Genomic DNA, 12,400 nt, shown 5'->3' with positions numbered 1-12,400 from the left:
GAATTTGGTACTTGGTGATCTTCAGGGCAAAGGCACATTGGTGCCCATGAGAGTGATGGGATGGTGTGCCATGCTGTAGTCTGGTTTCTCCTTTCATAAATCTAGAGGGGAGTGTGTCATTCATTGGTCTGGTGAGGGAAATGAATTCCCAGGAGATAATTTTTATTAACACAGATAAGCCACTCATCACTCTCTGCCTTCTGGGTGTGTGGGGAGAAGGTACTGGTTCACAAGGACAAACAAGTTAGCAAGTCGGGGGCTGGGAAGACGGCTCAGCAGGTAAAGGTGTTGGCTGCCAAGCCTGACAGCCCAAGTTCAGTCCCTGGAACAAACACAATCGGAAGGAGAGAACTGACTCCAGCAAGTTGTCCTCTGACTTCTGCCTGTGGGCCATGGCATGTGTTCCCCAACTAACTAACTAGATGCCGGGTCATTCTACCTCAGCATTTATACCCAAAATGGAGTAACTGAGGATGAACTGGGCTCTGTAGAAAATGTAATTCAGTACAGGGCACAGCCTGCTCTTTGTGGGGGAAGTTTAATACCTGGAGTTAATGACAGACCTGGGCCTAGAGCACTAACAGACGTCTTTCCGGGAACACGCTCATAGTGATTCTTGACTGCGAGGTTCAACAGAAAGAATACAGAGACAAAGCCAGTATTTGGTGATGATTAGACCAAGGTTAGTTCCATGCAGGGCAAGGGAGATTCTGTTTTCCAGAGAATCTAGGTTAGGTGTAGGACCTGCACCCATCAACCAGGCCCCTCGGCATACAAAACTAACTGGGCCTGGCCCTCCCCACTGGTGTCTTCCAGAGTGTCCGGAGGAGAACTGTTCGATTTCCTGGCCCAGAAGGAGTCGTTGAGTGAGGAGGAGGCCACCAGCTTCATTAAGCAGATTCTGGATGGGGTGAACTACCTTCACACAAAGAAAATTGCCCACTTTGATCTCAAGGTCAGTAAGGGGAATAAAGCAAAAAACGTTTCTAAGAAGGGACTCTGTCCCCTTGTCATCCATAGCAAGGGTCCAGTTCTCAGAGGGCCCCTCTTGTAATGGTCAACCTAAAACCCTGACCTTGGGTGCAGTATGGCCTGTTGCAAGTATCCACCTGTTTCACTTCTCCTCTCAGGTCCTCTGCCCATGGGAGCTGACATAAGATGCTCTTTGATCAACTAGAAACACGATCTCTTCCAGGGAATAGATGAGGCATGATTCAAAACAAAACAAAACCAGCAACAAGAAACTTGAAACAAAACCCATTTCACAAGAGGAAATTGACGGAAAAGGAAGAGCTAAGTCATGAGTGGGCAGAACCAGCAGGGTTTGCAGAATTGCACAGTGCGGCCTTCTGTCTCCTCACCAGGGCCATTGGCTGCCTGCTCCTACCTCACCCCAAACCAGAGCCATAAGACTGCTTCCAGGGCCCACCGATCATTTGTGGTTACAGCTGTTCAGGGTCAAGAAAGTTCATCAAGACCACATGTAACTGCATAGAGTATGACTGTGGTCAAGGCAGGATTGGCTTCCTGAGTAACTGAGCTCAGGCACATGCACTGATGGTCTCTGCAGGTAGCTGACTCATGGAGGTCCCTTCCACGCATGTGCAGACTCCTGCTTATGGGAGGACACCTACCCGCTGTTAGTCATTATTTCCTTATTTGCTTTTGAGTCATGGTCTTTTGTAGCCTAGGCTGGCTTTGAACTCATGAGTCCCCTGCCTCTGCTTCCCACGTGCTGGGCTTACACGAATGCATCGCCACACCTGGCTGTCTATCCAGTGTTCTCTGCAGAAAGCCCTGTGCTCTTTTGTGTCCTGGCCTTTGCCCCTCTTTCCTAAGGAGATAATCGTTCTAATAGTTGTGACAGAGGGAAGCTCTGGGGAGGCTGGGGAGCCTGAAGAGCAGACCTCCAACTCATCCTGAAGTTATCAGAGAGGCTGCATGGAAAAGCAGTTCTAAAGAATTGACGGGTTTGCAGAGGGATGGACTGTGTACATCACAATGACCACACAATTCATTCAGTGGAGTACAGAAGAGGGGGTGTGTACGTGTGTATCACAGTGACCACACAGTTCATTCTCTGGAGTACAGAAGAGGGAGTGTGCACATGTGTATCACAGTGACCGCACAATTCATTCAATGGAGTGCAGAAGAGGGGGTGTGTACGTGTGTATCACAGTGACCGCACAATTCATTCAATGGAGTGCAGAAGAGGGAGTGTGTCCCTGACTGGGGAAGAGGCCAGGAAGAGGGCAGGAGGCAGGTAAGAGATGCTGAAGCAGAGTCAAGGCGATGCCCTTTACCCTTTACCCCTTGCCCTTTACCCTGAGAGATATGAGGGACAGGTTAGCAGGCATATGTTTCAGCTTGATTCCCTCTGGCTGGGAAGATGGACGGAATGGGGCCAGCAGAGCAGCTGAGGGCCCAGCAGTGATTTAGAGGAGGTGTTCGGTAACTCAGAGGTCAACCTTACAATTGCCTAGGTGCCTGACTCTGTGTGACGGTGGAGGGGAGACAGTGTCCACAATGACACCAGGATCCAGAGAGAATATGACATTGCTGGACTTAGTTCCCATGCATGGATCCCTGTCCCAGCTCTTATCCTATCGTGGTCCCCTCCTGACGCCAGTTGTCACAGTATTTTGAATTACTTCTACTGAAAATGTCTTACCGAGTCCCCTCAGTCATCACAAAATAAAAGTTGGAGGCCCAGTGGAGGGTGGGACTGGGCAAGCTTTTGGATAGCGGATGGTGACACACCATGGGGGTGACATACTAGGGAGGTGACAATGGTCTACCTGGATTGCACCTGTGTTTCCTTCCTGGTAACACCATAGGTAATTAAAGCTTATTTTCTTGGGTCTTTAGTGGCTCCTGGAGACTGCCTTGGAACGGGCTCCTTTTGTCTTTTCTCCGGGGGCTAGTAGAAATGGGGGAGGGGATTTGCTGTGGTGAAGGGGAGCCTGGGTTGGAGTCAGCTGTGCTGGAATTTATGCTTCATTCCTCTATACACCCTACGGTACCCGAATCTTGGCTTGTCAGCCCTGTTGCAGATAGCACCACCTACCTGGCAGAGCTGACATTGGAGGGAAGCTGTGTTAAGTGGTGCATGCAGAATGTGTGGTGCATGCTGTTATTGTTCTCTCCCTTCCCAGAGAGTGGAAAAGAAAACACAACTCTTATTACAATGTTTTGGGCCCTGCTAGACCAGGAAAACAAACTCTGCCAATGTGGTTCTTGCGCTGCCCTGAGAGAGCTGAGACTCGCTGTTGTGGGGTGGCGGATGGGGCTATTTCTAGCTCTCGGTCTGGGCATTTTCCATGGCCTAGAGACAGTCTGAGTTTACCCTGGTACATGCCTGGTGAGGATGCTGCTAAGCCCACCCTTGGTCGTCCATCCTCAGGGTATACATTCGGGGGAATGATGAGCAGCTGGACCACAGATTTTCCTCATGGTTGGGAGACACCTCCCATACCCAGAGTGTAGCTCTGTGTGCCATTGGACTGGAAGCTCCCGCTAGCTTCGGGGGATACAGCAGCTGGTACCCTAGAAGAGGTTTCCTGGTTTCATGTTGCTTCCTACCCTCTAACATTTGCATATTCCTTAGTTTCCCTTCTCTGTGATGAGCTTCTGTTTCCTCCGACTTGCTTTGTATTCTTTTACCCCTCGACAAGAAAGCCTGGCTTCCCTTGGACACAACTACCAGGTCATCCCCATGCTCCATCCGTTCCCCTCGGACACAGCCACCAGGTCCTCTCCGTGCTCCATCCGTTCCCCTCGGACACAGCCACCAGGTCATCCCCATGCTCCATCCGTTCCCCTCGGACACAGCCACCAGGTCATCCCCATGCTCCATCCGTTCCCCTCGGACACAGCCACCAGGTCATCTCCGTGCTCCATCCCTTACCTCTTTGCAGCCTGAAGGAGCCGTGGCTGAGGAGGTCAGCTGTCTGGCCTGCCTTTGTGAGATGAATGGTCTCCTGGGAAGCTGCCTTGGTTTCTTTGCTTGTGGCTGTGATAAAATACAACAGTACCTCAAGAGAAGGGTTTCTTTCAGCCTACAGTTAAGGGGACAGTCCACCGTGAATTTGGGGCTACAGAGCTTGAAGCAGCCGGGCCTTCCTAAGTCAAGAACCAGAGAGGAAATGAATATATGCTCATGTTTAGCCAGCTTTCTCCATTTTATAGAGTCTTGGATCCCCTTTTCAGAAGGGGTCTTACCCACAATAAATATAGGTCTGTTCACATTCGTTAACGTGAAGGTAACTTTCCACATGTGTAGTGCCCAGAGGCCCATCCAGGTAATTCTAGAGACCGTGAGTGTGAGTCGTGACCTCCCTACTCTTCCTTTTCCCTTCCCAAGGCCTTCCTGCTCATCCTAGAAGACCCAGCAGAAACTTTCTTTCTTTTAGAAAGCCTCGGCTATTTGCCAAAAATCTAACTAAGAATTAACCAGCCCCTTTGCTTCTATTGCCCTCTGTGCAAACTTCTGCTAGGAGCATTGGTCTTTTTTTCTAATTCAGCTTTTTATTGATTCTCTGTTGATTTCACATCATGCATTCGAGCCCCACTTATCTTCCCATCCCCTCACATCCACTCTCTACCCTTATAACCTCCCCTGCCCCAAATGAAAACCAAATTTAAAAGAAAAACCCCAAACCAACCAACCAACCAAACAAACAAAGAATCTTGTCACGGAAGCTGTAGTGTGGCCCATTGAGTCACACAGTTTCCCCTATAGTCCATTCATCTTTGCTTGCAAGTGTCCATTGCCTGGAGTCAAGGTCCTGCTCCAGGCCTCTGGTTTCTGCTACAGCACCAATAATGGGCTCTCATGGGGCTCCTCATGGATCTCCTGTTGCCCTGTGTCATGGAGATCCTGCTGTTTTGGATCTGTAGGTTCCTCCCCTTCACAAGCTCCAGCAGTTCATAGATGAGGTGAATTTCAAGGTGGGCTAACTCACAGCCCTGCTTCTGGGCCTGGGTGGTAGCTGGGTTGGTCAGCCCCCCAGCTTTCCCTCCTGATCCCTACCAAGGAGAGCTCTCCAGCACTGCCTCAGCCAGCTCACCCAGTGCAGCCTGGAGCAAGGAGCGGGGACCAGTTCTCCTGCTCTCAGGTTCTCAGATCCAGGTCACCCACGCTCACATCACCAGGGCCAGCTCTACTGTTCTGCCCAGGGAAGGTGCAGGGCCCTCTGGGAGCACTGATTTTTGAGTCACTTTCTGTGGCACAGTGTCTGACATAGGACAAGTCGCTCGGTGCTGAGCGAATGAATGAGCGAATGAACAGATAGCTTAGTGACAGGCAGATGTACTCATGAAAGTGCAGCACCCTTTCATGGAAGTGTTATAGGCAGAGCGCAGTTAGTTCACCAGTGTGCGTGTTTATCGAGGGCCCGCTGCCATCCAGGGGAAAAGCAATTAAACACTGTGAGGCAGCCCCTGCCTTCCAGGACACAAATGTTTTTGGGGATTGGACACAGTGAGGCTTGGTGATGAGGCCACCTGAAATAAAACCTAACAGGTCCTTACTAACCATGCCCACATTCAAGGAGTGAGCTCTCTGCCTCAGAGTGGAGACCATTTCCGTGTGTGTTGTTAACTGGACACACATTTGGGTAGGTTAGAGTGGAAGAATTAGGGTCGTTACCCTGTTGGGAGGGACATGGCTGATGGCCTATTGGTATCAGGGACCGTCAGCTAGGCTGTCCATAGGTCAGTTCACCAGGAAATAGGCCTCAGAAACCTCACCTTTGTACAAATAACAGCCCTGGAGAGGGTGTCTGTATGAGGTTTTGGTGCGGCTTCTCCTCTGAGCCTGGGTGTATTCTTTTCTCTCTCCACCAACCAAATTCATCCTGAGAACCCTGAAATAGAAGGTGGGCCCTGGGACCAATGGTATATTAAGCAGAAATAATAAATCATGAGAAATGACTAAAATTGTATGTAATCCAGAAGCTCAAAACTCTGAGGAGGTTTTTAATTATTATAAACACTAATAAGAGGGTAAATTCCACCAGTCAGTGGTGGCGCACGCCTGTAATCCCAGCACTCGGGAGGCAGAGGCAGGTGGATCTCTGTGAGTTCGAGGCCAGCCTGATCTACAAGAGCTAGTTCCAGGACAGCTATGGCTGTCTCAAAAACAAAAACAAAAACAAAAAAAAAAAAAGAGGGTAAATTCCGGAGCAGGCAGGGACTCACCCCAAGCCCAAGCTCCCAGAATCACCCTTAGTGCTGTTTTTATGGTCATGGTGCCATAGACTTCTGGTCAAGCTTTCGCTAAGGTGACAGTGGTAACCCTTTAAAGACATAGTACTTTCCGGAATGCAGCATGCTTGCACCTTTCCCCTCATTTGACCCTCATGGCAGCAGAGGGTGATGTCATAGTTTCACACCAAACAGTTGAGATTCAGAGAGATTAAGTAACATGCCCAAGATCACACAAGTATCAGGTGACAGAGTGGCACTTGCTATTCATGCCCTTAATCCAAGTTCTGGGCTGGGCTATACATTTTGTTTTGTTTTTCTGAGACAGGGTCTCATGTAGGCCAGGCTGGTTTTAAACTTGCCGTATAACCTCCTGCTTATTCCTCCCAGGTGACAAACGTGTGCCACCATACCTGGCTTCTAATCTTATTCTTTACAACATTGATTTCCCACCTGGTTACATGGTTTTCTTAAGAGTTTAGTCTCCTTTAAAACTGTACATTACTACTTAGTATAGAGCGTGCATGCACTGGAGAGTGAGTCACTTGTCGTGGGTGGGGACAGGAATGTAGAGAGAGAAAAGAACTGTGCTCTTCAGTCTGTTAGGGCCAACATGGTTCCCATTTTTCTGTTGAACAAACTAAACAAAAAAATGTTGTCTCCTTTCCTGTGCCCATTTCCTTTCCTGTCGTGTTGGGGGCCTCAGGGGTGTCTGGCTGCCCACAACTGTATGCTGCCCTCTACCTGAACCCGACCTCACATGGCTTCTGTGAAGTCCCAGCACAGCCCACCAGGAACCCTGGTACTGCAGCAGATCTCAGCAGGAATGGAGACTCTTAGTTCCGGAAGCAGCTAAGGAGAGTAGAAGAAGCAGGGGAGACCCAGACTAAGCCTGGCTGCTCTGCTTATCAGTCTTGTGGCCTTGAATAACTTAATTATACCTCAGTTGCCTTGTCTGGAAAGCTCCAATAGTAGGCTGTTCTGAGATTTTGCAGTGTTGCTTTCGTGTGTTTTGGTTTGGTTTTAGGTGTTTTCTTTCTTTCCTTCATTCCCTTCCCTTCCTCCCTTCTTTTCCTCCTCCTCCTCCTCCTTCCTCTCTCTCTCTCTCTCTCCCCCCCCCCTCTGTCTGTCTGTCTCTCTCTCTCTAGGACAGGGTATCATATTAGATGGCCTTAAACTTACAGCAATTTTTCTGCCTCTGCTTCTAGGGCTAGGATTATACAGATGAGCCACCACACTAGACCCTGTGCAAGGGTATTTTTATAACATTGAGTTCTCTGGGAAAATGCGTGTATTTACACAATTACCATACATATACACATATTACAATTTACATGTTTACTATAAATTTTATTGATATGAAGGTTTATGGCACATAGTTTAATAAGTGAAGTAACATACAATTTTTATTGTAAATCCTATATAACAGATCGATCTTCATATAATATATGAAAGGCATTTCCCTTGGTGCTTGCTAGACTCTTGTACATGGCTGGAGCCAACAAATGGATATAGTTTGCTAGGAGTATAAGTTGATACTATCTGTATTAAATGAGATGAAAATGAGACAAATCATAGAGAAATTTACTTATTTAGGAAATGACATGAGAAATTTTTCTACTGGATTTGGACACTGATTTTTGGCTATCAGAAGCATAGTTACATTTTTGTACTGTTCACAAAGCAATTCCTATAGAAATGGTACCCTCTTATGTTTAATTTGCATTATCAAGCAATTTTCAGAACTTTTAATGCCTCCAATAGAAAAGACAACAGATTGGGATGGAGAAACGGCTTAGCAGCTGAGAACATAGATTACTCTTCTAGAGGACCTGGTTTTGCTTCCCAGCACCCACATAGTGATTCATAACCATCTTTAACTCCAGTCCCAGGGAATCCACTGCCCTCTTCTGGCCACATTGGGCACTGCAAACCCATGGTACAAAGACAAGCATAGAAGAAGGAGGAGAAGGAGAAGCAGCAGCAGCTAACTTGAGTGCTGACTTGTAGTTTCAGTTTTGTGGTCAATATATGCACTGTGGCCGATTTCGGCAGCATACCCTTGTCTCTTACTGCCATGGGACAGACAGATACAAAAGGGGGGTAGCCAAAATAGACTAAAAAAATACTCAAATAGAGTTCTATAAAAGATAAATTATGAGTCTTAAGTATTTCTAGTTTTAAGCTCAATTTATTTAAGTTTTAATTTTTGATAAATAGCCCTGTTTAACAATCACAAAATTCCTATCAACTTGATGACCCACTCCCATGAACCAGTTGCTCCCTGGTTCTCTGAGACCCGGTAAACAAAGGTTCTCGTAAGCAAGATAGTGTTGACTTCAGTGCTATGGTGGTAGCAGTGATGGAATCATAATGGCAGCTGACGTTCACCGAGCACTTACTATGTGATGGCCAAAAATAAAAAGGACAGTGCCATGCCTATAGTAATAGGACTGGAGATGTGGGGTTCACTGGGGGACACTTGCTGGGCATGTATGCATTCCCAGGCTTGACACCAGGTACAGTTGGAGGGAATGGTGGTACCATATGAGGTTGGCTGGTGCGCTCCATGTGTTACTCATGTCATCCCTGTAGCATCAGTGAGAGGAAACTCTAAGGCTGTACCATAGGGGAGAAAGGTCACTAGGAAGCTCCCAGAACTTCATTGTGCCTGCTTAAATACCATAGGGGTGTGTACACCTTTAATCCCAGCACTGAGAAGGCAGAGGTAGGCAGATCTCTGAGTTTGAGGCCAGCCTGGTCTACAGAGAGAGTTCCAGGATAGCTAGGGCTACAGAGAGGAACCCTGTCTGGATTTTTTTTTAAAACAACAAAACAAAACAAAAAACAAAAAGACCTAACCTAACCTAACCGTATTCATTTTCCCATTTGGCAGATAAACCAGCTAAAACTCACATAAGGGAATGACCCTTTCTCAGAACAAAAACTAAACAAAGCGCATCTTTACTTCTCTTCCTCCCAGCCGAGCAGAGACAGAATAGTCAGTGATCTTCTTGCCTTTCTCAACAGAGGGCAAGAGGTCAGGGCCACACAGTGGCCCCTCTGCTGGTGAGTGCCTGGGGGCCGTGGCTTGGCAAATCTAAGCTGAGTTAGGTAAGCCCTTCCCTAAGTCATAGCTGTGGCTCTTCTGGAGAAGTAGGGAGCTGAGGTGGCACACTGAGACCCCAGAGCCAATGTGAAATGCCCACGGTGCCGACAGGCCAGGTGATCCCAAGGACACGATTGCATCAGATAGAGGAAGAGAGGCACCTTGGGGGTATAGGATGAAGGCTCAGCTGCAGGCCCCACTGTTGGCTGAGACTCCTTGGGCGAACCCTTGATCCCTTGCCTTGGTTTCCTCGTCTCTCTGGCTGGAATCCTGACAGGACCAGCCTCCAACCGTGGAGACCAAGTGAGAGGAGTGTGATGGCTTTGTAAACTGTTTAAGTGCTCTGAGTTTTCCTCCACATACTACATGGCTTGCTCGCAAGATGCCGTGAGGAACATTGGGAAGGTATGCTATTTCCTTATTAATGCAGTGGGGGAAGCAAGACTCGTTTCTGGGACGCCTTGCATGGTGGCTCATCACTGTCACTTCTAGTGCTCAGCAGGCTGAGGCAGGATCACCGTATAGTCCAGGCTAGCCTGGACCATGGAGTGAGATCCTGTCTCAGAAAGCAAGACCCAACAATAACAATAACAATAACAATAACAACAACAATAACAATAACAAAGACTTACTCCCAGAATGCTCCGGCACAATGGCACTTCGGGTGGAGATGGTTGTCAGGGGAAGGAAGAACCTGGCCTGCAGATTCAGGTGATGCCTCCTGGGAGACACAGGCTTTGAGTGGTGCTGGGAGGCATGGCTGATGAGCATGTCCTTATTCTGAGAGGGAGAGAGTCAACCAGATGGTCACAGCACTGAGGAGAATGTCCGTGGGTCACTTCGTGCGTCATGGTTGACCCTCCTAGTAAACCTCTAGAGCAGCCGTTCTCACCTCGTGGGTCACGACTCCTTTGGGGGTGGAACAGTCCTTCCACAGGGGTCTCCTAAGACCACCCGGAAAAAAAATACCTATATTATGATTCATAATGGTGGCGAAATTACAGTTTTCAAGTAGCAACAAAAATAATTTTTATGGTTGGGGTCACCACGGCATGAGGAACTGTCTTAGAGGGTTGCAGCGTTAGGAAGGCTGACCAAACACTGCTGTAGAGGTAGCTTTCGTTATTATCCCCGATTGGTAAGTGAGATAAGTTAGGTCGCTTGCCCGGTGTCAGGCAGCTATTGGTGACAGGATGGCATGTGAGCCCAGACTCCAAGGCCTGTGCTGTTTGCCGTTATCTGCGCTGACTCTCTGAAACGGGGAGTGTGAGACGTGCTACGTGACTGTGGGCTGATTCGTTCACTTACTTGTAACCAGTAACTAAACAGCCATGACAAGGCCGGCCTCTCTCGGATGCTAGAGATGGCTGTAAGAGGCAAAGCCCCTGCCTTCCCTCCCGGGGCAGCGTGGGCAGCACATGGAAGGAAGGAAGTAATTATCATTGCCCCGGAGATGCTCTGCCAGAGGCCTGTGTAGGGATCACACAGGCCCTTGGGTGGGAACTGGTGGTGTGTTGAAGGGATGGGTCCCAGACATTCCTGTGTGGGTGTTGAGTTTGGGCAGTGAGGCAAAAGAGGAGCTATTAGGATGGGGGTGTCTGGCAGAATAGACGGCTGCTTGGGGCGGAGGACGTAGTGGGGTGAAGTAGATGCTGAGCTGGCGGTGGGGTCGGGGGTCTTTGAATGGCAGACAGAATGGGACATCGGGCATTGGCCGCACTGGAGGCCTGTGGGTTAGGGTTGCCTATGATTAGTCTTACTTTCTCAGGTTGCCCAGAGGTGCCTGATCAGTCTGGGCTTGGGCTTGGATTGCCTGTAAAGTTTTCTTGTCCCCATAGCACAAACCCAGCTGGGCCTCAGCCTGACCCAGCAGCAGGCAGGCCACATGAGGCACCTGGGGAGGACACCAAGCTGTGTGTCACTATACTTGAGCTCTGCCCCTTGTTCTGTGACTCTGGCAGCTTCTTGACCTCTCTGGGCTTCCCTGCAACATGATTGGCTAAATGACCTCTGAGATCCCTTGTGACTCCAACATTGTGAGGCCGGGAGATAAAACAGGGTAGGGAAAGGAGATGAGAGATGGGGGTGGGGGGTGATGGTTTGTGTAGGGTGTGCTCTTCGTGAACTCAGGTGACTGAACAGAGAGAGAGGGAGAGAGAGTCAGGCTGAACACCCAGAGAGGGCTTAGAGCTACCATCTAAGAACAGAGTGAGAAGAGCCAACATGTGGCAGCCTCTCGGGGCCCTGTACCCCCATGCATGGACTGCCCCTCTTAATTCACAGAACAATGCTATGACCTGCTAGGCATGTACCCACTTTATAGATAAGAAAGAGAGGCACCCAGAAGGACCAATGCTGTGCCCATGTCTCATATTTTCATCGGCAGAGGTGAACCCAGACCTGCCTGGCATCATGCCCTTGTGTTTTGCTCTTTACCACATAGTTTCCGAGGTTACATTCATCCTGTCTCAACCACTGGGCATGGCGTGCTGGTCCCATGAAACATGGGTCCTCCTTGGAGGACCAGCTAGCTTCCAGTCGGTTCCACAATAGGTACCATGCAGCAGGATCTGCTAGGACATAAAGGGACTTGTTGGCTTTCCTGGGATACCTGCCTGTGTGGCAGGCCAAGTTGGGCATGTTTGTTTTGACAGGTGGGGGCAATTCCACCCCACCCCATCCCCCAGCAGCAGCTCTCTGGATTCCGGGCTGGGCAGCAGCACCTAAAGAATGTGGAGCCTTCCCCCAGCCGTACTTGGGAGGTGATGTCAGGTGCGTGGGTTAAGTGCCTGGCTAAGGTGAATACCGTTGGAGGAGGGTGACGGGGTCAGGAGGATAGGTAGGATTGTACTGCCCACAGGGTAGTCTGGCTGGGGCCCAACCTGCTGAGACTACTGCCGACTGTTCTTCCTTCCTGACCTGAGGCAGAGAGACAGGATCCTTTTCATGTCCAGCCCTGGGGCTCAGAGCAGCAGAAATTTGCCCGGCTAGCTTGGACATTTGTGTCACATCAGAACTGCTAAACCTGTGTCTCCAAGGGCCTCTGGATGACATCGATGCCTCACTTAGAGTCGGGAAGTGGCC

The 12,400-nt window shown here is 49.2% G+C and overlaps 1 protein-coding gene across 1 annotated transcript in view; it reads left to right on the top strand.

Annotated features, from left to right (window-relative positions):
- The window catches only part of Dapk2 (death associated protein kinase 2), a 119,022-nt gene that overhangs the window by 76,887 nt on the left and 29,735 nt on the right, over nt 1-12,400 (top strand). Inside the window, exon 4 of the mRNA XM_041679596.1 lies at nt 817-955. Coding sequence (XP_041535530.1) covers nt 817-955 — 139 coding nt within the window. The remainder of the gene's footprint in view (nt 1-816; nt 956-12,400) is intronic.

Source organism: Microtus oregoni, unplaced genomic scaffold (genome assembly GCF_018167655.1).
Source record: "Microtus oregoni isolate MIOR12 unplaced genomic scaffold, Mior012 000032F_ref0000030, whole genome shotgun sequence".
NCBI classification, from domain to species: Eukaryota; Metazoa; Chordata; class Mammalia; order Rodentia; family Cricetidae; genus Microtus; species Microtus oregoni.
Note: the sequence above shows the minus strand (reverse complement) of the source record. Positions and strands in the feature narration are given on the sequence as shown.